Source organism: Phocoena sinus, chromosome 13, assembly GCF_008692025.1.
Source record: "Phocoena sinus isolate mPhoSin1 chromosome 13, mPhoSin1.pri, whole genome shotgun sequence".
Taxonomy (NCBI): Eukaryota; Metazoa; Chordata; class Mammalia; order Artiodactyla; family Phocoenidae; genus Phocoena; species Phocoena sinus.
Genome location: NC_045775.1, coordinates 84,011,088 through 84,037,993, shown reverse-complemented (window position 1 = coordinate 84,037,993; position 26,906 = coordinate 84,011,088). Strand labels below are relative to the sequence as shown.

Here is a 26,906-nt window from a genome sequence, read left to right as displayed (position 1 = left end):
TGAAACTGACCCAAGAAGAGACAAACAGACCAATGAAAATGACAGGATTACCAAAGAAAAAGACTAGGACCAGGGCCAGAAGAGACACCTAACCTTGGCCACTTGTGATGGCTTCCCCTGAGTCAGAGGCTCTTCAAACTCACTTCACACCAATCACATCAGTATCTTGCTTGGGGCAAGGGGGCAGGCGGTGCAGGTAGGCGACTGGAACTTTTCTCCCAGTTAACTCTAACCTCAGGTGGGTTTGAAAATCACCTCTCCCAACACATGCGTGCGTACACGGACACATGCAGACACACACGTCTTTCTCCCTAAGCTTGGATGAGTAAAGGCAGTTTTTATTTAAAACTCATTAGGAGGACGGAGAACGCGATTATATCATATCCCCCAAAATTTGAAATCCATTTAGATTTTGTCTTTCCCCCAAATTCTACTCCCTTAAGCTGCGACCCCTTCCCCCTCTAGCCACACTCTTTATGCCTTCCTGTACTCCTGTTATTATTATTCTTTTATTTTGGAGAACAATTCCTCCCTTCCCTCAGGTTCCCTAACCTACATCTCTATCATCACCTTGCCTAGCAAGTGAAGGCCTTTGTGAGGACTCACTCTTAGAAACTGAAGGTACTTTTAATTCAGGGTTTTGGCCATCGCATATTGCTGTGCGTGGCTTGGATCGTCTTCCTCTGTGTGTATTTTCAGTAGTGGCGCGGACTGTGTGAACGCGGGGCTGTGCTCCCCATGTGCTGCTCAAGCAGCCCCTGTGATGCGGGCTGCCTGACACGCACCCTGTGAGTGAAGATGTGCCCCATAGCACCAATAGCTCAGCAGCCCCGGCTTCGTGGGCTGTGACCTCGGCAGTCACACAGGGCCCCACATGGAGAAGGGTCTGCGCTTGGGTTAATGCTCTGCTGTCATCGTCTTGAAATTCTTAATCATTTGTGAACGAGGGGCTCCGCATTCTCAGTTTGCTGTGGGCCCTGCAGACAATGCGGTCAGCCCTGTACCGAGGAAAGGGCTTGCTCAATTTTACAGCAAAAAAAAAAAAAGAAAAGAAAAGAAAAGCCTCTGGGCCGAGTGCTCTGTGCAATACTTTCTCTGGCTTCTCAGAAACCATTTCCTCTTTTCGACTCTCGGCTATCCCCCTGGGTTTAGCAGCTGGGTGTACACTTGCTGCCTCACTGAATCGCTGATGTTCATTTCCTGCCCACTTCTCATGTTTTCACAGCAGCCGAACGGGGCTCTTCACCACCTGGCCCCAATCTCTTGCCCTGGCCTTGTGCCTTTTTCTCCATACCCCCCCCCCCACCTCCTTCTGCCTCTGCTCCCACCCTGAACATGACTCACTAACTGCTCCAGCTCTCCTCCACAAGGCAATACTTTGACCACACAGAACCTGCTCTGTCACCACAACAGGATGTGCTTCTTGCCTTTGTGCCCCATCGTGTGCTCTTCCTTCTGCCTGGAATGCTTTTCCATCACTGCCACCCATAGCCACTTTGGCTTTCATTCCTTTAGGCCCAGCCCAAATGTTAGCTTCTGCACTAAGAGAGCCTGAGACGGAAGTCATCACCCACTGGCTCTTGCTCCTGTAGCTTTGAAGACACTCCTCTGTCATAGCAGGTGAGACGGCCTGGCATACAGACCTCTTCCATCCTCTCCCACCCACCTTATTCTGGATAAGTCAGTTCTTGACTTAGACTACAAGTCAGTCATTCTTTCTAGAAAGATCTCCCTGAGTATTTGTTTTTCCCTAGTCATAGCACTAATTGTATTATAATTGTATCATAATCTCTCCTTATTTCTTAACCTGCTGCTTGGCATGTACTAGATGCTCAGTAATGTTTGTTCAGTTAAAAAAAAAAAAGTCTGAAATGATATATGTGCTCATTGAGAGTACTGTCGTGGGTCCTGAGCCCAAGACCTGGGCTTGGTTAAGTAACCCCATCCTTGACTTGAGGTTGCGCTCTTCAGGGGAGGATGACAGGGTGTGGGGATCTGGGCTGCCACTCAGGCCCAAGATGATGATTCTCCCTTTCTGTTGTAATAAACCTCATATTGTTGTCTAGAGAGTGACAGAAAGTAGTGCTAAATTCATGAAAATGTAACTGTCTGTGCCAAGTATATAGAATTACAATAAGTATCACAGGAGAGTTGGAACTTCGGAAAAACACTGGGAACTAGCTCTTGCAAGAGCTGCTGTCTTGACGTCAGGGTGGGCCTGGCCCTGAGGCCTTGGTGCTTTCATCAGGCCTCCTTCCTGGCCTCATTCTCACCCTTCTCCCATGATCTTGGGCCCCATTTTCCACATCTCATTGTGCGCCGACTTCCTGGAGAACCAGCAGGGAGGTTGCTTTCTTTTGAGGAGGCTCCTGCCTCCGTATCTCGTGCTGGGCATTTTCCTTCTTGCGGCTCCGCCTGCTTTTTGAAGCTCCCTGCTTCCCAGAAACCAACCACCAGTTGGAAGAAAATGGGGTTTCTCTCACCCCCATCCATGCCCTCCTTTTAAGAGACTGGCTCCCCTTCTCTGTAAAGGATTCCCCACCCAACAAGGAATTCTCTAGGACCAAGAGAAGTTCAGGGGAACTGAGCTGTAATTGAGTGTTTCCTGTAAGTTAGTGATATGCTAGGAAGTTACAGGGAAATCAATTTGGGATTCATAAATATAAAGAAGGATGTTGTTCCAGGCAGAGCTAAGTTCCATTAAAAATGGAATAGGAAGCCTTTTGAGAGAGTGCCCTACCTATCATTAGAAGTGTTCATGAGTGAGCTGAACATACCAGGGCTAATATAGAGGGATTTCCTGCCTGGGGAGGAGGTTGGTGAGAGAGAGCCTCCATGGTTTCTCCTGACTTTCAAGCTTCTACTATTTCATTATAGGGTTCTAACCTTGTAATACAGTTTATATTTCAGAATACTCTTCTTAATTTGTTGTTTTTTTAAACTCTTTCTGAAGTGAATCAGCATCATACAGTGGTAATTAGCTTATTGGTAGAAACAATGGCAGAGCCTGAAACATGCATATTTTTTTGTATATGTGGCAAGGACAAAAGAAAGCCTGACTCTTATTGTTCCTGCACTATTTTCCAGAAATGAGATCTTCTAGTATCCCTGTGAGGATGTAACAGTAACTTAGCCAGATAACATGGAAATAAAGAAACAATTATTAATATGGAATATTAAAAAAAATGCTGGAGCTGGATTAATCAGCCTTCAGACAATTGAGCATGGGTTTCTTGTTAATTGCTCTTCCTGCAACCAGAGTGAACCCAGAAGGCGAGATATTTAAGAGAGAAAACATAGGCTTTGCCTATGGGGCACATAGTCTGGGACATCTGGTAGACCTCACCATATGTGGCCATGTGCAGGGCACACTGGAGGGAACATGACTTCATTGAGTTAGGTGTAATAATCAAAACATGATTATAGTGGCTCAGCCAAATAGGGTCTTGTTTTGCTCCCAAAAGTCCTGAGCTAGGTAGGTGGTTCAAAGATGGTACGATTGTGTGAAGAAACCATCAAAGACATAGCCTCCTTTTAACTTCACATCTGCCAATTTTATTTTGTGGCTTTTGCCCTCAGGGTCCAAGATGGCTGCTCCACCTCAGGCCTTCAGTTGCATTCTGGAAAAAAAGAAGTAACCTAGAGGAAAAAATGTTGCCTATTCCAGGAAAGTGAAAATTTCCAAGAAATTCCATCTGATTTAAGCTTATGTCTCATTGGCCTGAGCTGTGTTCCATGCCCAGTTCTTGCTGAAATAGAGACTAGAAAATATAATTATTTCTGCTGGGCTCATCACATCCCCAAACTTAGGTTTTGTTAGTAGAGAAGAGGGCAGATAGATATTGGGTAGGTGACCAGCAGTGACTGACATAACGTGTTTGTCCCAAGCTCCCGATGACGTACCCTGCTCTCTCTGTGTCTTCTATTTCTAGATGGGAGCACCTCCACCATGAACTTTGAGGTTTGGAGATGCTGTTACCTGATAGGCTTTGGGAGGAACTTATACTGCTGTCCGTGGCCCATCAGTGTTTAACCAGCAGGATATAATTTGGAAATTTCTCTGTCTTCAGGAAGTGAGCCAGAACTGGTCCACTTGCAACCTCAGTGTCCTCCAGGGGCTCTGTGGGGATCATTAGCTCCATGCGGGAAACCTCTCTGATGCCACGGAGAAAAGAGTCTGACGTGTCAGTCACGTCGTGACTTCCCTCCCTCATTTCCCCTCAGACCTACACTGCATCTCCGCCTACTGGACGCGTTGGTCTTGCTGTCTGTTAACACCTAACTGAATCACTTTGCTGTACACCTGAAACTATCACAACATTGTTAATCAACTATACTCCAATATAAAATAAAAAGTTAAACAAAAAAAAAAACACCTAACAAAACAGCAAGCGCTCCTGTTTGGAACAGACCAACACCTTGAGATTTGTTTAAGCCAAAGAGGAGGTCATACCTTTAAACAAGAACAGATTTATGGCTCTCCTGATGTCCTCCAGCGATTCCTGTCTGGCAGTGCTCAGGAAAGAACAACTGAAGACTGAACTCTAACATTTTAGAACTGCCAGAGACCAAAACTGACAGAGACAAAAATATCCAACACAGCCTTGGTGGCTAGATCCAATCTCTGATCTGTCGTTCTTTGGTTTGTGACACGTATCTGTTCTTTAGTTTACTCATCTGTAAAATAAAAACAATGGTAACATACCTCATGTGGTTTTACGAGGAATAAACAAAGTTGATAGTTAGAGCAGTATCTGGTACATCATAATGTAGAAATGTTGGCTATCATTATGATTAGTGATCTCCTATTCTCAAAGGTTTAGAGTCCTTGCGTCTTGCATTATGGCCAGCGTACATCTCAAGAAGCACAGCAAAGAGCCAGTGGGAATATTAAGTTTTAAGTCAGGATGGTTGGTTCTTGTTACTAGCACCAAGGGCTCTTCTCATATCACAAATAATGGGGTTATCCCCCAAGTAGGTCAGCATGGCACGAAATACATGATCTGTGATAGGAATCACTTTTCTGATCATTTTTATGAATCGCCTATGCCTTTTCTGCCTGCTTTTTCATTTTCAGTACAAGTGCTTTGTTTCTTTCCTTTTTAAAAATGTAGTGAGCTTCACACACTAGTCTTTTGTAGCAGATGTATAAGGAGCAACTAACATCAAAGACATATATGCATAGAATTCTTCTACCAAATCAACTTTTTTTTAAAAAAGGACTCTTTAATTGGACAATACTTTAACTCTCTAAACAATGTTATGGTAGTTGACCACATTTTGAAATTATCTTTGTCTTGTTTGGTTGTTGAATGGCATGAAAAATTTCCCTCTGCTTCCTTACCCTCTCCCAAGGGTCATTTTCCCCACTCTTTTCTCTGCCCTGTCTGGCCTCTGACCTGCCCAGCTCTGCTGTTTCTACAGACTTCTGAATCTAATTAATGTCTTAGTAGCTATATAAGTGAATTATGTAGGCAGGAGGATGTTGGAAACTTTGAGGAAGGTACATTCCTTAGGGAAAACACGGTTTTGTTGAAAAAAAAAAAAAAGACTCCTCATGGAGGGGGTGGAATGTCAGTAAAACATAACCATCAGTAACATTGTTATACTCATTAAATATCCCTTACCTGATGAGCAGATACAACCTTAGGAGTATCTCTTTTGACATCTGGGCAATAATCAGCGATTATGGAATCCAGCTGAGGGGACAGATAGTCCAAATATGCCACCATTGCAAATTGGCCTCAGCCATACAACTGGGGTGTTGGCACCCCTCCTTCTCCCCTCCCTTTTCAAGCCAGTTCACAACCGTGCTTGGGGAGTATGTCCTTGGATGATCTCACAAATGACCCTGGCGGCACATTCTTAAACCCTCCAGAATGTGGGCAGGCAAGGGGGAGGGCCAGAGTGCTGAAGTTCTCCGCCAGAGGATACTGCCAGAGAGCCCAAGGCAGAGATGGTCCCTATGCCCCACGTTTCCATGGAAACATAGGAGGAGTGATGACAGCCAGCACAGCCACACCATCTGCTCAGGACCTGGTGAATGATGAAAAAAATTGAAAAAGAAAGGCACCTTAGGTCCCGGGCTAGAACCACTCTAAGAGAGCAGTGGAGAGGAAAGGGCTGAAGACTGTCGAACTCCTAGGTGGATTAAAACCCGGGCTGTCCTGGGGCTCGACATATTAGCATGTCATTTGCAAGCAGAAAGCCTAGAGGGCTGATCCTGCAATCCCTAGATACAATTATGAACATCCAAGAAGCCTCAGGAAGGAGAAAGCAGACTGCATGCTGCCCGCAGTCTTGCTGGAACAGGAGGGAGGGTGTGGTGACAAACAGTGCTGGTGGAGGCGGAGCAGGGCTCCCATCACCTTCCAGCAGGACCACCTGCACAGCTGTCTTTTGGCCAGGCATATCCTTCCAGGGGAATGGTGGGATTGTAAAAGGAAAATTCCCACTTGGTCACAAAAAACCTCTGAGTTGCAGCCAGGTCTTCAGAATAAGGCCTGAATTAATAAAGCCATGTAAGGTCTCTCGTCTCTCAATTCGTATCCGCAGGGAGATCTTAGCTGGATGCCACAGATTTGCTTCTGGGTCTACTTAGGAGGTTTCCAATTCCAGGCTGGCAGAATGTGAGTGGGGCCCTAGCTAAGTGCACTTGTGTATCTGCCTCAGACCGAGTAGGATTCATCTCTTAGTCCCTTTCCTTCATAGATGTAGCCTAAACAAACAAACCTGACCTAGGAAGCCCAGCAGCCCCTCTGGTTTAGCTGACTCCCCCAGAGGCTCTCCAGAGCTGGGCACTTTCGTGTAGCTTTCTGTAGTATTGCCTCATTTATCCCCGGAGGGAGATAGGCCTCCAGCCTGAAGGCCTTTACTATGCACAGAAGCTACATCAGCTTCACAGGAAACACCAGTTTTTATTTTTATTTTTAACTCAGGTTGTCTCTTACTCCTTTAGCAAAAAAAAAAAAAAAAAAAAAAAAATCCTCCCTTTTAGTTCTGGCCTTTGAATCCCAGGAAGTCCAAGCCTTTTTTTTTTTTTTTTTTTGTGGTGCTTTTTATTAAGGATTTAAAATTTTGACCTCTAGGTTAACTTGTTTTGGTATGTGTAGGGGCTGCTTGTTTTGGTATGTGTAGGGGCTGGAGGATAATGGGAACATCTTAATAAACCAGATAAATAATAATAATAAAAAGATCACCCTATAAAGGCTCTCATTAATTGTTCTACATTTTACCTGTAAATTTAAATTTCTTCCCATGAGAACTTAGCAAAAATGGCATCTACAATATTACTTGGATTTCTTCAAAAGGCCTTATTCTCCAACTGGAGACCATACACAAAAACTGAAAATAAAAGTATTCATGTAACTTCCCCTACGTTAGAGGCCCCAAACTGAAAATGTTTATTACCCACAGTGAAATTGCTTTAGGCTGGAGTATACTCATGCATTAACAAGAGGCACCGTGTTTACATTCAAATAGAAATCTACCCATTCATACGCGGCTTTGCGGGTGAGGCCTCTTATGAGCTAACCACTCTGCCAGCTCTGTAGCCCCAGGGCTTTCTCCCTTTCCTTTTCCAGGATGATCTATTTATCCTCAGCCTCCACAGTGAGGGCAAATCTGTATCCTGAGCTTTGGCCCAGGATGGGAGTCCCAGTAAACATGGTTCTGTTTGCTCTTCAGCCTTCCTGCGTTGTATAAACAGATGTGGTGGAAAGGGAAGGAAAGCCAGATCTCTGTGAGGGGTGGGAGGTCTCCTTTCTGGAGAGGCTTCCCGGCCGGCAGCCCTGAGCACAGGGACAGGATGCATGTCTTGTTGGGAAAGTGGAACTTGCAGTTCTTCCAGAGAGGGGTTGTTCCTCTAGCTCTCCTTCACCCTCCGCCCCCCATCCTTTGCTCCTGGGAACACTGTCTGGATGCCTCAGCCGTCTCACTTTTGCCAGAGCAAAAATTTACAACAAGGCTTATGCTAAGGAGATGTTAAGAAGACAGACTTCCTCCCCCCCCCCCCCCCCCCCCCCCCCAGTCTCTCCAGATACACCGTAGACTGGGATTTGGGAAGACAGTCCTTCACACCTGTGCCTTCTCCTGTATCAATATTCCCTTTGTTCTTCTGTAGCCTTGTTACTACCTTCAACTAATGAGGGAAGTTTTCAGGGGTTGGGAGTTGCCAGCTTGTAAAATAACAACTCCTTTCCCTTAAACGGTGTTGAGGCAAATTCCCTTCCGTCAAACTCTGCCTTAATTTACTGTTTTATCTTTTGCACATTAGTTATGGATGCTAATAAAGGAAGGACTGCTTCAGAGCTGGGGGAAGAAAGGGGGGTACTGTTTTGTAAGCCAACCCCAAATAGGAAAGAATTCTTGTTGGTCTTTTCTTCTCCTACATGTGCTCCAGACTTTGTTAATCCTCATTCAGAGGTCAGGGAGGTGAGGAGTGTAACTCATAAGCTTGCCCCAGATGGAGGGATCCTGTGACTTCTACCCAAGGGTCTAGATTTCTGGCAGCCCCAGGCAGTGGTTCTTCCTGCCTAGAATGAACAAAGGGGAGAGCACCAGAAAGGTCTCCCTATGGCAGGGACTTGCGGTTGGGTGCAAGGGATGGGATATTACACTGCCCTGTACTGCTCTCTCCAGGAAGTCCTTGGTATCCTGAGCCGTGCTCCCAGAGCTGTGGCCAAGAGGAGAAGAGAGTCAGGGACAAAAGAGGCGTTCTGGGTTTTGGCTCAGCACTTACACAAGCAAGGGAGGGGGAAATGATCTTTAAACTCAAGGAAGTAGTCATAATAAGAACTTAATTTTTAGGGGCCACAGTGACACTCTTTCATCCTTCTAGCAGACAATACGCCGCTCTCTAGACTTCCAGATAGGGCTGGAAGTTTGCATTCTACCCCCAGAGGCCTGTCACCCTTCCCTGAAAGAAACAGAAAGGAGGTGGGTGTCCAGGGTCCGACCAGCTGAAGGACGGGAGAGGGGGGGACCCCCACTGCAGGCCACACTGGAGGTCCCGTCAGAAGAGGTTTCGTCCCTGATCCCCTTGATTTCACTTAACTTACTGGCTCCAGATATTTTAAACGGTTTGTTTACGGCGCTGCTGCAGGCTGCATCGCCAACTCTCTCCGCGCCGCGGGCGGCAGGGACATCTCCCAGCACCCACCCAGGTCAGCAGCCGCCTCATCACCCGGCCCGCGGGGGCACCCGGCCGCTCAGGGGCAGCCCGGGGCCCCCAAGAAGTGCGTGCACCCGGGAGAGGCCGGGCGGGGCCGGGGCAGAAGATGCGGCAGGACGGGCGAGCTCCGCATCCCGGCCCTCTGGGCCGCCGCCCGACCCTCACCCCCGCTCGCCGGACCGCGCTGGGCGCCCCCGGGAGGCCAGGGTCGGCGGAGCGGGGACACGGGGGTCGCGGCAGGCTGCGCGACGAGGCCTGCGAGCGGCCGGGACCCGGGGAGCGGCGCGGTGAGCGCAGGGGCGCGCGGGGCGGGCGCGGCGCGGGGCTCACGGCGCGCGCGCGTCTCGGCCTCGCCCGCGCACACGCGCCTCCCCGAGGAGAAAGGCGGGCGGGCGCGGAGCGGCGCGGCGGCGGCGGCGGCGGCTGGAGCGGGCCGGCCCGCCGCGAGGGCGGGAGGAGGGGCCGGCGCGGGGGTTGGGGGGGGGCGAGGCGGCGGCGGCGGCGGCGATCTCGCCGCTCTCTTCTGAGTGTGCCTGCGCGAGCCGGCGAGCGGGTGAGTGCGCCGGCCGCCGCCAGCAGCCCGGCCGGCCCAGAGGCGGGGAGGGGGGCGCCGGGAGCCCCGAGCCGGGAGCGGGCAGCGGGCGGGCGGGCGGCGGCCGCTCCGGAGCGGCCGGGATGCACCTTGAGCAGCGCCTTTCGTTGCAGCGCGCGGGCGGCCCGAGCCTCAGCGGCGGCGGCGACGGCGGCGGCGGCGGCGGCGGCGCTGACACCTCCCACCATGGACAGCTTCGACTTAGCCCTGCTCCAGGAATGGGACCTCGAGTCGCTGTGGTGAGTCCCCGTGCCGGGCGGGCGGGCGCGAGCGAGCGAGCGAGCGAGCGGCGGGGGGCGACCGCGGCTGCCCGCGCGCTCTCACCTGGGCGGGGGGCTCGGGCGACCGGCCGCCGTGGGGGCGGGGTGGGTCGGGGGCGGCCGCCGCGCCGGCTCCTTCCCGCCTCCCCCGAGGGGTGGCCGGGCCGCCCGCCCGTCTTCTCGCCTCCCTTTCCCGTCCCCTCTCCCCGGTGCTGCCCGCCCCAGCCCGGGGGCCGGTGATCTGGGGAGCCGGGGGCAGAGCGCACTCGTGAAGAGAAAAGGAACCGATTTCTAGAACGTGTCACTAATGCCGGGGGATCCACCCCTCGGCCCCCTGGCCCCTCTCACCTCCCTTCCCTCCATTCGCGCCCCCCCTTTTCTCCGAGGGCCCCCGGTTCGCACCAGCGACCCTCTGGAGTTGTGGCCACTGCGTAGTGCCCTTAGAGGATGCTCCAGCCTCCTGCCTGTCTGCGCCGGGTCTTGGCGGCCGCATCCTTTCTCTCAACACCCGAGATGGAAAGTGAACCCGAGGGCAGGGGGCGAGTGCTTCTCCGTGCGGGAATTCTAAGGCCCTGCCCCTGGGAGACTCATTTCCTCGAGGTTGCAGTCCCTTTGAGCCCTTTCTTCACACCCCGCCTGGCCACAGTTACACTCCTCCTGTCCCTGCTCCAGCCCACCGGCGCCCCGTGTATCCCTTTATTCCGCGCTCAAAGCTCGCAGCCTGGGGAGCGGGAGGCTGTGGAAGAGCCCTCGGGGTTCTGTGGCTCGGGGTTCTCATATTGAGGAGCTACTGTAGGTAAAGCGCCGCTGGAAGCAGTTTAATTCTAGTTGCGGGTGTGTTAAAAATCCCATTGGCTGTTTCCACATCCCTCTTATCCACCCCCCGCCCCCCGTCCCCTCCCCCCCCACCGCCCCAATCTCCTAAATGTTTGCAACCAGCCCTATTCAGGTGGTAAAATTACCGCCTGCATATTCCTGGATGAACTTGTGTTATGTTTAATATTTACGGGAATGAACATCTGTGGAACAAGCATATTAACTGCATTCTGTTCTTCCCCTGGTAATCGCTTATTGTAGAGCTGAGGTTTGGTTCACCCCCCCCGTTTTTCTTAATTCAGTAAAGAGTTCACATGTGTCTAAAACTGCAAGTGGTGTGCACATGAATATGCAGTGTGCAGTTTTAAAGCTGAACTGCCTTTTGATTTACAGATCGTATACAATATGTGGAAATGTGTATATTTTCCATGCCGCAGGCTTCCAGTGACTGATCTGTCTAAAGCCAGGTGTAACTAACTAAACTGGACACAAAGCTAGTGCATTATCGAGCAGTTTCTTATAAAAAGATCCCAGGATGAGTAAGTACAGCTTGCTCTGCACAGTGCTGGTGCCTATAAAATACACAAGGATGGGCCCTAATGTAATAAAACTTTTATACATTACACTGGAAACTTCAAAGAGCCAGTGTAGAAAGAATATGAAACATGTTATTACTTTATAAAAGTCGCTAATTACTGTGTTGTTGCTGCTGGGGTTATTTCAGCCTTTCATTTACAGATGCCTATTACTTTACAGGTTTATACTTAGAAATGTTGGTTTCTGGCACAAATTCAGTAGGTTTGCAGGTAGAAACTGTGCTTTAAAATTGACTTTTGCTTTTAAAAGTCACATTTTCAGTCAAAAGGAAGAACTTTTTGTTTCGGCAGGTTTTTAGGCTGCTTGTCTGCTTGCTGACTCAAAACTGAAGCCCTCATGACTTTTACGAGTGATATTTTGAAATCATCAGCCGTAGTCTGTGGCTTTTCCAGCACAGGCCTGAGCTGTCTTTCCCTCTGCATCTTTAGTTCCCAGCTGGGTTACCTGGAGCACAGTTACATAATAAATGCCTGTTGAATTGACTTGAAATTTATATTAGCTACAGTACTTTTGTTATTTAAAAAAAAATTTTAAAAAGCATTTTTAAGAAGCTACTGTACATGCAGTCAGATTTTGATCAATCCATCAGTTTGTCTTTGTCTTATGAAACTGTGCAGGATTTCTTGCTTACAATATAATAGGACAGTTTGGCTTGACTGAGGGAGTGTTTCTAGTTTGCAGATGTAGAATTTACATCTTCTAAGAGATTATATATGTCTCATCAGTTAAAGATAAACCAAACTCTTTGAGTATGCATTTCTAACCCGGACATTTTCTCAGTCATGGATGAAGTTTTTGGATGGTATTTTCTAACTCAATTTTATGGTTGACTTTATAAGTTTTTAAGATTATGGCTTGGTTTTAAGCTTATAGGTGACCCCAAATAACTAACATTTGAGTGCTTTCTGTGGGTCAAACATTTTCATATCCATTGTTTTCTTATTTGAATCTTACAACAATTCTAGAAGTGGTAAGTGTTAGTAGTCCCATTTTACAGACAAGGAAATGGAGGCTTTGAACTGCAAAATGACTTTACTGAGACCATAAAACAAATGACAGCGGAATTTTAAAACTAACATTTACCAAATACTTAGCCAGACTCTGTTCTAAGTACAATGCATGTCTTAGTTCATTTAATCTTCATAGCAACCTTAGGAAACAAGCAATAACTATTGTTATTCCCATTTTACAGATTGGGAAATTGAGTGTGGGGAAGATCAGGTGACCTGCCCAAGGTCACACATCTAGAAGTGGAGAAGCCATATTTGAACCTAGCATTAATTTCAAAACTCAGTTTTCTGACTTCAAATCCAGCATATTTTCTATAGTATTGCAGATGTATTCCCAGTTTATGAGAGCAGCTCTGAAATTAATTACAAAACAAAACCTTGATGGACTGGAAATTAAGGTTCTGCTAAAATATAAAAGAAAGAGAAGGTCAGAGCCCTTAATTATATTAATTTAAAATTAAAGATTTGGAAACAATACCATGATTTAGGAAATTACATCTGCTGCCCTACTTGAATTAACTTCTAAAATGTATATAAATTTAAAATAGAGACTACTAAAGCCTTCTTTCTTTAATCCCTTTTAGAAGAACACTTTTCTTTTGTGTGTGTGGGGGGAAGGTACAGATGAATGGCAAAGGAAAATGGTATTTTAACAAACAATTTTTTCTCATTGGTGGGCATGATTTTCCAAAAAAACAAATTGCAGTTTGTTAGTTGTGACTGTGGCTTTGAATCTGAGCTAGCTTAGTCTAGTGGTCACTGGAAGTGTCCCCAAATGACTGTATAGACAACACGAAGAGAAAAGCTCAGTAGTATTGAATTTAATCTCCTCTGCTTCCTTGCACACCCTTACCCCTCCTTCCTTGCCCTCCAGAAACTCCCGTAGTTATTTTTCAAGGTGGAGGGGGAGATTTTGAGCCGGAATTATCCAGATGGCTGTTTCAACTTTTCTTTTCAGCCACGCCTTAAAATTGAGAAGGGTTGCCCTAATTCCCACCTCTAATTCCACTTCCATTTCTGGTTTGAAGTACGAATGAAGAATTTGGAACAAGGTGGAGGCTTTCATTCTATAGCCGGCTCCCTAGTTTCATTCAGTAGAGCCGAATCTCTGAAGAGCTGGGGATTCAGTAAGTTTACGTGGGCGGGTGACGAGAGGAGCAGGACCCCTTCTCAAACTCCTCCTCTATCCCCTTGGCTGCTCTTTCTGTTCGCCACCAGCTTTTGATCAGCTGCTGGGCATGTGCGCCCTTCCTCAGGGCCTTTAAAATAATGACCATCCCTTTGAACAGGGTAACAGTTGCTTTCATTTATTCACTTAACAAATTTTATTGATCATCTCTTAAATACAAGACCTCATGCTGGTTGCCACAGCGGATACAGAGAAGAGTAAACCATGGGTTGTGCGTGTTATTGTCTAGTGGGGGTAAGACAAGTACACAAGTATAAAAACGTTTCAGCACTGGTGATTCAGAAGTGAAAAGGACCATATTTGGGACTGGGGTGGGTGGTGGAGGAGGGAAAGAGGAAAAATCGAGTTTAAAAAAAAAAAAAGGCTTCCGTGGAAAAGGTGGCCTTTGAACTAAGCCTTGGAAGATGAATGGGATTTTTACAGACGGTGGGGGTGGGGTATTGAGAGGACATAGCGGCATCTTGGGCAAAGAAAGAACTGGAACAAAGGCTTTCATGGTGTCTCTGAAAGATCCTTTTATGAATCATGGTGGAATTACCTATACCAAATATTTTAAAGATGCAGAACTTTGTAATCATGAGGTGGTTTCAGTGAATGAGAAAAGCTTTCCACAGTGAACTTGGTCAAAATTGTTTTTAATCTCCCTTAAATATAGACACATGTTAGTTACTGGGGAGAAAGTCTGTTGAAATAAAATAGTAAATATTCAGATCCCTCTCTACTGCTCCCCCGCCCCATTGCCCCATAGCTTCACATAGCCCAGAATCCATTTACTTTTGTTCCAGGAGACATTATACTTTATATTCTTTCAAAGTGGAACCTTTGAAGTTGTAATAAGTGGATTGTATCATACTCACCAATTTGTTCAATTCAGCAAGCATTCATAGAGCATTAGGCATCCCTCTAGGTTAGGTACCAGAGAGCAGTAGCTTTCAAACGTTTTATACCATGACTCACAGTAACAAGTATGTTTAACATTGCAACCCACCACATCATTTGTGTGCACACATAACTGAAACAAGTGTCATGAAATAACACTTATCCATATTATGGGAGGTGTACTTTGATATTTTCTATTCTTTTTTTTTAAAAATTCCCCATCCATGGATTGAAACCTGTAGTTTAGGGGAAAAAAGAAACTAGCGACGCATAGGAAACAGCGTTTGCGAGCAACTGGTAGGAGAATAAGCCGTCCACATCCATATCTGCTGTACAAAGCTGACGCTGCCCATTTGAGGGGGGGGGGAGGGCGCATCCTGTTGGGAAGGGAAGAGACCTTTAGGGCTGAGAGGCCTGTGAAACGCCTCTTGGAGAAGTGGACTTTAAGAAAGAGAAAATAAAAAGGAGGAAAGTCCATGTGGAGCGAAGGCCGTGGCTAGAAATAAGGAGGAAATAAAGCGTGGAGCTCGTTGGGTGAAGATGAAGTTATTAACTAACTCAGGGGGAAGATGTCCTGCACTCCTGTGGGGGGAAGGGGAGCCAGGTGGAGGCACTAACAACTTCGTCTCCAGTAGTGCCTGCTGACCCACTGGGTTCTCTGCAAGTCAGTCGCCTTCTTCCAGGCCTCCTTAGGCTCCCCGGGGTAGAGTCAGACAACTGCCCTGATCCCTATTCTTGACCCTTATTAGCCCTTCCTTCCAGCCCCAACAAAGCAAACATTTTAAGGCCTACCCCTATCCCTTTCATCAGCCCGTAGGGGTGAAAGTAGTTTGCCAGAACACGGAGCATAGGAGAGACGCACCTTCACTGGGCGCGGCCTGAGCGCCAGGCGTCCTGGAGCCCATAGGTCTAGCCCCGTTGGCCCCGCTCGTTCTCATTGGCCCGAAGTGGTGGACTGTTTGGCTGCGGTGGCCATCATTGGCCGAGAGCCCCAGAACACGCCCACCGCGTGGCAAAGGGCTTCCCCAGGTGCAGGGATGAGAATGTTTCCAGCAGAGTGGCTTCCAGGGCCGGGCGGGAGGGTTGCCTCCCTGAAGGGGCTGATGGCCATCGTGGAGGAGGTAAGGACGTGTGGATGGGAAGCAGTGAAGTGCTGGGGGCCGGGAGCTGAGGCGTGCCTCCACTTGTGGTACCGTGGGTGGTGTGTTTTGGAAAAAGCTGGCGGGGGATTTGTTAATTCAGGTCATCGAGGTTGAGGGCTCAAGCTCTCAAGCTCGGTGTCAGGATAACAGGGAGGATGCGCGCTGGATGTGCAGATGAGTCTTAACCAAGTGCCTTTTGATGACGATGAACGTGAGTATTGTGTGTGGGGAAATAATTCTTTCCTGTGTTCCAGAGTCTCTTTTGTGAAAATGTAGGAGGCTTATAAAATGCTGAAAATCTATTTTGGGAGAATGTCCCTGTGAACCAGAATGGGTCTAATCTATGCCACTTTAAATTTAGCAACTTGAACAAGGCCCTTTGGCATAATATTGGTTAAAGTAACAGTCAAATTAAGAAAAAAAAAAACCTCTGAAAATGAAATGCAAGATTTTCTTTTCCTGTGTAAATGGAATTTTCAACCTGGAATAAGTTTGCCTGTTTAAATTTTCTGTATTTTGGGACTAAAGCCTTGGTGGCAAAATCAAGGACATAAAAGACGATTTTAAATATCATTTAGTGGTAACATAATGTTTCCTTGTTTTGTTTCAGAGTGAAATCCATAAAACTTATTTTCAGTGTTGCCTGTTCTCTTTTGTTTGGGAATTTAATTGAGGTTTCTGAATTCAGTTGGCTGCAGCCTCCCCTTCTGTTTGGCCCTGGGCAGCTCACCATCGTTCTCATTTCCTATTCTCAGTCTTGGCTTAATCACTTATAAAACAACAGCACTTATACTGGCCTACCTCATAAGGTTGTGATGTTAAGTAATAAAAGTGTCAATTGCTTTGTGAATGCCAAATGCAGTTCTTTTATACCCTTTACTTTCCTTCAAAACGTCTCTTTATCATAAACAAGGAAGGATGCAGAAAGGTCACGTTGGGTCAGGGCATCCATCTGGTGCAGAGTTCTGTTCCTGGTAATGGGACCCAGGGACATTTTTGAGTAGAGGCTGATAGTTTTTCTTAGTTGTACGTCATAGTTGAGAAGACAAATGTGCCCTTACTTATGGTTGTACTAGTAACAAATGTAGATATATTAACCATTACATAATCGTTGATGTTTCACCAAGAATGTATTGAATTACCACCCATTGCATCAAATGACTTCATTTGGCTCTGTGGGTCTCATTAAATTATGTCAGGCTAATCATAATTTAGCTTCAACAGAAACAAAATAACACGGTTATACCAGGATGAGAGGATACCACACTATCCAAGAAACTTAATGGGTTTAGTCTATGGAAACTAACACCTGGGGATGTGATAGAGGCCCCCGAGTGTTTCCAGGTGTTTTGCTGGGTTGTCCAAGGATATAAGTAAGTCAGTGGGTGTGAGGTTATCTAACGGTGGTGTGACAAGGCTGTCTCAGAGGGTAACAATGACCTGTCCGTAGAGGCTGTAGACCCCCTGCCGGGGACTTCGTAGAAAGAGCTTTCCAGAGTAAGTGTGCCAGCAGCAAGAAGTTACGCCTGAGTCCTTCCACCTTCAGAAGTCTATGATCATCCCCATCACAGGGGAGCGGGAATCAAAGAGAGCCAGAGTCATTAATTGTCTTCACTTGTGTATTTTCCCCTCTGCAATTTCTCCACTCACATGTGGAGAAAGGCGTGGGAGGGTGCTTAGGCTTCCTTACATAATTTCTTCTCAGGAGGCTCCTTGTTAGCCGAGGTAAACAACAGTGACTGTAATTTGGAGACCACGCTATCATAGCAACTCAGTTTAGAGTTACATGCTTAACTTGAGCTGAAATAATTTTATTTTTCCTTTTTTTTTTTATGACAGGAAATTAGTTTCCAAAAATCCTCTGGAGTGCTGCAGTACGAGTCTGTTAGTCTTAGTTAAGTTTTTCGTGTCATACCTGCATTTTTTACCTGAGTTATGAGGTGACAGACCAAATTTTCCGTCAATGTTCATTGAAATGTTAATTAGTTACCTGGCAGTTTAGATAGAAAAAGGCGTTACTCTAGTGGATCATCACCAGTTCTGGGAAATAATCTGTCTGTTTTGTTTTCAAATGTCAAAATATATTTGTTTTTCTTTAAAATGTATCTTGAGAGGAAGAAAAGACTTAGGGCTTAGAAAACAGTTTTGAAAACGAAGGTCCATATGCTTACCTAGCACTCAGGCCAGCGTTTCTCAAACTTTAACGTGCATCCAGGTAACTTAGGGATCTTGATAAGATATAGATTCTGATTTAATAGGTCCAGGGTAGGGCTATGATTCTGCATTTTTAACCAGCTCCCAGGTATAACTGCTGGTCCATAGACAAAACCTTGAGTAGCAAGAATTAAAAGGATAAAAATTCCTTTGAAAAGAAGCTCTTTAAAAATTCCTCATCTTCTTCTTTTTATTTTGAGGAGGCTTTGTATAATAACATGATAATTCCACAGTGCCAGGAGGTTACATTTCGATGCAGCATTTATTTTATTTTCGTGAGTCTTTCTAATACAATTTTGATGAGTGAGGGGGTGGTTAATTGTATCCTAGTGGGGATATAGTGGGAAGTAAACATAAAAACCTAAGTAAACAAAGTTTGTAATGAATAGGCTAATCACTTTTTCTTGTCAGCCCTTCAGAGACGGAGTCCTCCTTCTTCAGGAGCCAGTGCCGAGAGTAACTGGATTCAGAGTCTTAGAAACACTCTGGATTTGTCGGGAATCTCACAAGCACTCCTCTAGGTGCCCAGGACTCAGACCAAATGTCCCCGTTCTCTTTGGCAGGGAACTGGGGGTAGGGTGGGGCAGGGAGGTGGCAGTGGTGGGAGAGGGGGGTAACTGTTTTGCAGAATTACTGCACGACCCTGTGGCCATAGCTGCAAATTGCAACTTTCCCAGTGTCCTAAAAGAAATTGCAGCTCAGCTCCTGGTGGAACCCCTGGTGGGCTCAGAGCCTCCGATGGGGACCTTCTCTCCCAGCACTGCCGGCCACCTCTCCCTCTTCCCCACCACGGAGTGCCCCGAGTCCCTCAGGTGGTCAGACTTAGCTGCAGTTTCCATGTTTAATTTCCATTTCTACTTCATTAGAAGAATAAGTGCAGATGGCACTGATTATGTGAGTAAATACAGTGCGGTTGACTTTGTGCTGTGAGATTGGCGGGAAGTTTATTTACTTTATCTTCTTAATGAGGGCGTGTGTGTGTGCGTGTGTGTGTGTGCGTGCGTGTGTGTGAGTGCGCGTGTGTGTGCGTACGCGCACACACACACATTTCCATTCTCTGAGATAGGCATGGAAGACTGTGGCTGATAAGAGCAAGATAGGTTGGGCTTACACAGTTGTGACCATTTCAGATTGGGAAAACAGCTGACTTTTAAGGAACGATAGTGACTCCTTTAAATCTTGCAGCCTCAAGACACATGTGAACCCACAGAGGAAGTGTTCGCAATAGGTTTTTAGCCTGTGGTTTGGTGCAATGCTTTGCATTTGTGCTTTTAGTGGCTGTGATATTGCCTTCTACCTCATAATCCATTATGTTATCTGACTAATTGTGTTTAACCATTTCGTGAAATAGGCGATGTTGCATTCCATGTAACTTTTCTTTCTGACTGGGAACAGGTGAGAGGGAAACTCTTGCCCTCAAGCATGGAGGTAGATCAGACCCCTTGTAAGGAAAGCATGTGTTTGGTTATTGCTTTGGTTTGTACTGGTGTCAATGTCATCAAATTAATGTATTTTCTCTCACACTGGAGAAAACACTGTTTATTGACTCTCAGTAATGATACAGATAACGGAATAGTCAGGTGATTTGCGCAACTTACCCCCAAAGGGGTCTCTCAGAGTTAGTGGTTTTCCGTTGGGTCGTAAGAAGGCACACCCAAGAGTTCCTTCAGAACAAAAGAGCAACTGCTGGCCATCAGCTAAATTCTGAACTTTGTTATTCAGAATTGGGGCTTGACTAAGGAGATAGGCTGTCAGCATGGCCCAGCTTGCTCCCTTTCATACCAGCCATACTCCACGGCAGGGAGCCCTTTGGTGTCATTTCTCAGAGTTGCTGAGGAGGAAAGCGCTGTTGGAGGTTGAGGGCTTTACAGGCTGAGGGGGCAGGTGTCTCCACTGGCCATGGACTCTGCAGTTCACTGAAATAGAGGCTCTGGGTCCGGAATGGGTTGGTCCCTCCACTTTCTGAAATGTGCTGTTTCGCCGCTCTCCTGGTCCATAGCAGTGGTGGAAATGAGGATTCCCTGGATGAGAGGGTGTAGCTTTAGAGACACTCTGTGTTAAGCTGTCTGTCATCCTGAGGAAGCAGGCCGCAGCATCAGCATACTGCTGATGGGGAAAGCACACTACTTCAGCTAACGTCCGTATTCAACAGCCTTCCCTCTTTGGTGGAAAGTCCGGTGGTTTACTGTATTACCCTGGTATACCAGTTGTAAGGCTGGCTGTGTCAGTCCAGGATGAAGCCTTCACCTGGCTCCCGTTGTTTGGGCTCAGGTTGGGGTGAGGCAGGAAGGCCCATGCTATTCCTGAGCGCCCCGATCATCGGCTGCTCGTGATATTTGGAGCTCAGCACAGATGTTGCTTGCAGGGCCGAGTCCTTCTCAGAAGAACTGTCCGTGTGCCGGAGGGGGCCGCTCAGCTGGAACCACGTGGACTCTCCCATTTGTGTTTTTTCCACTAAAGATAGATCCTTCCCTAGAATATGGCTTGGCTTCTGAGAACTAAATCTTTGGGGTGACTTTCCTTTAGAGTGTGTGTTTGTTTTTCGATAAGTAGAGTATTAAACTTATTCTCATTGATACCTGAGAAAAGCATACGTGTATATCTATACTTATATATATAATAATTACTTATAGATAATATATTTAATATTATAATAATTTATATAATATATATAAATAATAAGTATGTAAACTTATTCTCAGTGATACCTGAGAAAAGTATCTTCTGGGAAAGTGGTGAATTTTACCTACCACCTGGCCCTCCCCCCAACCGCTGCAACTTGAATTAAAACGCCAAGGCTGAGTTAACAAGTTCTGAGTATGGAAATTAAATATGTATCATCGAAAAAGGGAGGGATTATGGTATTTCCGTTTCTAATATTTAGGTAGAAAATTAGTTACGCAAGTTAATTTCGGTTCTTTACTGTTACCCCTCAGCAGGACAAAAATAATATTTTAGTGTCCTGAAATATTATATACAATAATGTGACACAGTATGGATGCCTTAAGCTGCTCTTCATAACCCTCCTTTTCTAGATTTATAGGTTTCTGGGTTGAGATGAGCAACTACTTATTAAGCCAGACACAGAAGTAAACGCCACATTTTTAGCCCTCGGTGTCTGTGTATGTAAGCCTCAAACAGATTCTTTCAAATAATCTCAGTAGGTTTTTTACCTGCTCTAATAGGGAATCCTGTGGAGTGCATAAAAGGGTACCCTGTGCATTGTGGAGTTTTAGGGAAGATTTCCTGGGGAACGTGACATTCGATTTGAGTTTTCAAGGGTGAGCAGGAGTTAGGCTAGGAGTCAGGGAGCAGGGTGTGTGCCAGGTGCAACAATGTAAGCAAGGGCAAAGAGGTGCAAAATAGCGTGTCGTGATGGTAGCAGCGACTAATTCAGGCGGGTTGTGGGTCTGAAGCATTCCAGGTAGGCAGCAGCAGGAGAGGCGTTTGGAGTGTGGAGGGCCTTGCGTGGCATTCCGAGGAGCCTGGACATTTCCCCTTAGGTGACGGCCTGCCGTTTGAACAGGGGAACAAAATGGTCGCACTTGCATTTTATTATTTCTGGAAGGCATTTGGCATGGGTGAGTCTGGTGGCTGTGATGGGCCACGTCTGGAGGATCAGGTCAGGCAGGGAGGATGGAGGGAAGGGGATGACTAGAAAAGTGTGTAGGGCAGCGGACCCCAACCTTTTGGGCACCAGGGACCGGTTTCATGGAAGACAGTTTTTTCACGGACTGGGGGCGGGGGGGGGGGATGGTTTCGGGATGATTCAAGCGCATTACATTTATCGTGCACTTTATTTCTATTATTATTACATAGTGATATATAATGAAATAAGTATACAGCTCACCGTGATGCTGACAGGAGGCGGGGCTCAGGCGGTAACGCGAGCGATGGGGAGCGGCTGTAGATACAGATGAAGTTTTGCTCGCTAGCCCGCTGCTCACTTCCTGCTGTGCGGCCGGTTCCTAACAGGGGTCTGCGGCCTGGGGCTTGGGAACCCCTGGTGCAGGAGATTACACTGGAAAACTCGCTGACTGGTTGGGGGAATGAGGGAGGGTGAGGGGCCAAAGATGCTTCCAGGCTGTTGAGGTTGTGTGATGAGGTAGGGAGCATAGGAGGAGGGGCAAGCTGACTGGGGAAGGATGGAGTGTTTAGATTTTACAGGGTTCCATTTGGAACGCCTGTGGGCCGTGCAGGTCTCGAGTTGCCTGCGGGAAGTTTGCTGTATGGTAGTGACCTTTAGGAAGAAGGAGAGGACAGAAATAAAGATTTGGGAGTTGTCAGCATACATAGTGACAGCCATGAGATTGGACAAGATGATCCAGTAAGAGTGAGGAGGGAGCACATAGGCTGAGGACCCACAGGGCCAGTGGGAGGGAAGGCAGCCCGTGCAGAGAGGTGGGAGCCAGAAGAGAGGGGTCCACAGTCGACTGGTTTATTTTTTATTTTATTGAAGTATAGTTGATTTCCAGTGTTGTGTTAATTCCTGCTGTACAGCAAAGGGATTCAGTTATATCAATACATATGTGTGTGTATATATATATATATATATATATATATATATATATATATATGTGTGTGTGTGTGTATATACTTTTTCCTTCTGGTTTATTACAGGATGTTGAATATAGTTGTCTGGGCTATGCAGTAAGACCTCCTTTTTTCCCCACTGTGTATGTACTAGTTTGCATCTGCTGACCCCAGACTCCCAGTCTGTCCTTCCTCACCCACTCCCAGTCTGTCCTTCCTCACCCACTCCCCACCATGGTCAGCTGCTTTAGAGGACTCTCCTTGAGGAGGGCAGTGGGAGTGAAAGAGACTGAATGCTCTCACTGCGGAGGGGAGGGAGGGAGGGGGTGAGCTCAGGGAGGAAGGTCTCAGAGAAGGGCAGGGGCCGGCCGGCCTGGGAAGAGAGGAAGAACGCAAGGTGGTTCCAGATGTCCACACGTTGGGGGCAGCGGAGACTTAAAAAATCCCTATGAGAAATGGGAGTTTCAGAGAATGGAACCACTGAGAAGAGGATAGTATCAAATATTAGACTCGAAACAGTAAATTATAAGTGTTTCATAGGTATTTTTGAAAAACTGACTAAGTTAGCGTAAACCTGTGTCAGATTCTCTGTCTGTAATTTAATTAGAGTGTTCTTAGAAGTAATTTTGATTCAGAAGGAATTGGATGAGGCTACATTGTCAGGAAAAAATTAGTGGACTTTTCTCATTGTGGACTGTTGAAAATGGATTTTTAAAAACGTTTTCAAACACACAAGACTGACAGAGTCAGGTGCCCCAGGATGTTGCTCTGACATTTAATGGCAGGATCTCCTTAGAAGGGCACTCAGCCCATCTGGCCTCAGAGTTTCTTAGTGTTTTTTACATATCACTAAGTGTAGTGAGCCCTTTACATGAACTACATCTCATTTAATCTTCCTAACCTGTGAGGCGGGTTCTGTTATTCCCCATTTTATAGAGAAGGAAACAAAGGTATAGAGTACCTTGCCCAAAGTCCCACAGCCAGTGCAGGCAGAGCTGGGGTTTTAGCCCAGGCAGTCTGGCTCCAGAGTCCTTCCCTGTGGCCACCATCCTGTCAGAAGTATCTTGATGTCTCTCAGTAACAGAATTATAGGGCATGGGTTCTGAGGTCCTTTCCAATCTTAAAATATTTGTGATTTATACATATATGCATATATGTGTGTGTGGTCTCCAACAGGTGCAATGGGTACAGTGTTTACTGTCAGCTTTTTAATCCTGAATGAATAATACACTGGGTCCAAGTTATTGTGTATTTCGGACTAGTGGAATTCTAATCGAACAGGCTTTCCTGTACAAGGGTTGTCTGCAGTTCACTGTCGTTTTAGGTACTGCTCTTTTTGTCAGTATTTCAAATGTATAAAAATTTTGTATACTCATAAAACCACTAATCTGACAAGTTTTATGGCTGAAGAAAATGGTTGCAACTGTTCACCACCGCTGGCCCAATCTACCCCAACACCTAAATGTAACTTTATTAATAACAATAACGGTGGTGCAGCGCCCAAATTAGTAGAACTACCATATGGAGATCATCTGAAATTGTTTGCGAGGTGATTCTTTTTCATGCAGATTTTCTTGCAGTTTCTTCTTAGTTTCTACATAAAGACAAACTGTCTCTTCTAGGTATGTGACTACTTCTATAAGAAGTGTTACTTGGATGACATGGAAGGAGTAAAGAGGCTTAATTTGTGTCACGAGATATTTGGGTGAAGTAACAGTAATAGATTCTCGGCTTAAGGAATTGTGACATGTTGAAACAGATGACAAAAATAACTTTAAATGTCTTCTTTAAAAATCCTTGAATAAGACAATTTAAATGTTAAGGAGAAAAATCTGCCTGGCTGACGAAATTCTAGAACGATGCCATTTGATACCGGGAAGGGCAGGGGGTTTGGAGCCAGCATGCAATGGGTCCTGACTGCCATATACAAGGTGTGCTGCCTTAGACTAGTAACCTAACCTCTCTCAGTTTCCTAACCTCAGTTTCTTCATGTATAAAATGGAGGTAATAATGCCTGTGCCACTGACTTGCTATGCAGATTAAATGAGATAATATGCATAAATAGCCCAGCACATAGTAGGTCCTCAAAAAGCGGTAACTTTATTAATTCTTTTTTCCCTTCTCATGCTTACTTAATGTTTTGATTAGCAGTTGTATTCAATGACTGTATCCATTCTGTGTTTGAAAAGATATTTAAAAGCATTTATGAGTCAGTGTTTCAGTTGTATCTTTTAAAAAAATTGTTTTAGCTGATATCTTTTTTTCCCCAAAGGTGTGGGCTTGTGTTTATTTAATGACTGCAGAACACAGGTATAGAAGATGGTCTCTAATACTTTCTTCTCTTGAGAGCAAGGATTCCTTCTTGTGACTCCACAGGGCTAATATAATGAGCCCTGTGCATTGTAGCTGCGAAGAATTACCTATTTTTAAAATTTATTATGTGTATTTTAATTAAAATAGAAAACAGTTAAAACCAGAACTTCCAAATTGGTGAAGCAATTATATTATTGTTCAGTTTAGGTGGACTTAGAAGTAATGAGTTTTGATAGCCCAAATGGCAAATGAAATTCTATTCATTCTTTTCCATCAGAACCAAACTGAGGTCATTCTGTTATTTCAGATGGATGACTATACCTTGACTTCATTGTCTGTACTTTGGTCCATACCCATATGCTTGCTCCCCAGTCTCTGGACATAGAATGACCCCAGATTCTCCAGTGGGATGACAGCTCCTTGTGGTCTTGGTACAGTGACCCTACGTCATGTAGTTACCGTTTTTATAGACTTCTGATTTGGCTGCTTTCTGTTCTCTCGATTCCCTTCTTCTCTCATCTATGCATTAATTGCTGATACAGAACATAGGATAGCTTTGCATCACATTGCTTGATTCTGGCAAACCTGGAGCTGAGTTATCACATATTTCTTTCATACTGAAATGTGAAATCAGCCTCCCCTAGGGGTTGTTTATGACATCTGTTAGGTTTATCTACCTACAGATAAGTTAAAATGGCAAAGTGGGTTAAACGTTATGGTTGCAGTTTGTAATAGCCAGCTTTTGTCAGGTGATGCCGTAGTAACAAAACACCCCCCCGATCTCAGTGGCTTACAGTTGCAAAGTGTAGTTGTCCATGTTATGTGGCAGTTGAAGGTCAGCTGTGCTCTAGTGTCTTTTTCATTGTCAGACCCAGGCTGACAGAGTGCACTATTTTGAAATATGCCGTCCTCTTGGTGGAGGGGACAAAAGAGCTTTTGCTGGGTGTGGCATACGTCATATGGCTCCCATTTCACTGGCTTAATAAGTCATAAGCTCAAGACTTATATTAGTAGGGAGGGAAACTATCCTTTTCCAAAGCAGTACTGCAAGTCACATGCCAACCAGCAGGGATGCGTATCCTCTTAAAGGGAGGGCAATGAAAAATTGAAAACAATGATACAGTCTGCTGTGTACTTTACGTGTGTATGTGTGTGTGTGTGTGTGTGTGTGTGTGTATATATATATATATATATATACATTTAATCAGTGTTTTTAGGTTAAAGAAAAATAAGATTCACAAAAAGCTTGCAGAACTGTCCGGTCGCATATTCTTTTATAATATATATTATAGAAGATTTCTGTCTTTTGGCCTATGGTTTTATTTTTACCGGAATTTATCACCTCTTTAATTTTCACTGCAAAAAAAGGGACAGATGAAGAACCTTGGTGAAATGTTTTCATCCAAAGGACCAAAGCTTCTGTGTGATAGGCTTACAAGATTAGAGCAATTGTTTTTAAAAGTATGTGTTTATTTAACATTTCATCTGTAAATAATTTGCCTTCGCCATGTATAAAGGAATACTATTATTTAGTTATTATGTCCTGATTCTTAAATTAAGAACTTGACTTTGCTTATCACTGATTAGAAGCAAATTGTAAATGAGGGGCAAAATCCATATACATTGGAAGGGAATCAGGCAATAAACTATCTGCCTTACAGAAAAAAAAGTCTCATTAATGTTTTCTTTAACTGAAGCCTTACGTATAACTTGAGCCTGGTTTTGATGTTTAAAAAAAATTTAAGCAACAAAAGAAGATGAGTGAACCTACACATACATAGGGAATGATAATTAACCATTGATGTGAATTAATGAATGTGTGTTTATTGAGGTCCTAGGGTAGATGGTGTGAAAGGAATTTCCTGGAACTTAGCAGGACCTCTCAGAGCTTGGTCTTACCCTGAGCCCACTTTATTCCTCACAGATTTTAGAGTAGGCAGGGTCTGTATTCAAATCTTCAGAAAAGAACTTTCTGAAACATAGGACAGTTTTCCTTTCTGTGTGTGTTTGGTTTATGTTATGTAAGGAGCATGCTCGATATTATTAGAATAAGATACCCCTTCTATGTTAATTCTAATGAAATCGAAGAAAGAAAGAAAGTCCACACCAATATTGTGAAGTGCTTAATAGTATTTAAAATCTCTGGGAGACTGGACCAAAGTGAAAATATAAACTTAATAAGTGGAAAT

The 26,906-nt window shown here is 45.5% G+C and overlaps 1 protein-coding gene across 10 annotated transcripts in view; it reads left to right on the top strand.

Annotated features, from left to right (window-relative positions):
- AFF3 (AF4/FMR2 family member 3) overlaps nucleotides 1–26,906 on the top strand; it is a 618,492-nt gene that overhangs the window by 35,376 nt on the left and 556,210 nt on the right. For 9 of the 10 annotated variants that reach the window (XR_004352729.1, XM_032652346.1, XM_032652348.1 and 6 more), the window contains exon 2: nucleotides 9,878–10,003. Coding sequence is in view for 9 of the 10 variants with exons in the window: in XM_032652346.1 (XP_032508237.1) it covers nucleotides 9,951–10,003 (53 nt within the window). In the remaining variant the exon portion in view is untranslated. Of the gene's footprint in view, nucleotides 1–9,674; nucleotides 9,726–9,877; nucleotides 10,004–26,906 lie in introns of those variants that run through there. The other variant, XM_032652340.1, reaches the window with a different exon arrangement.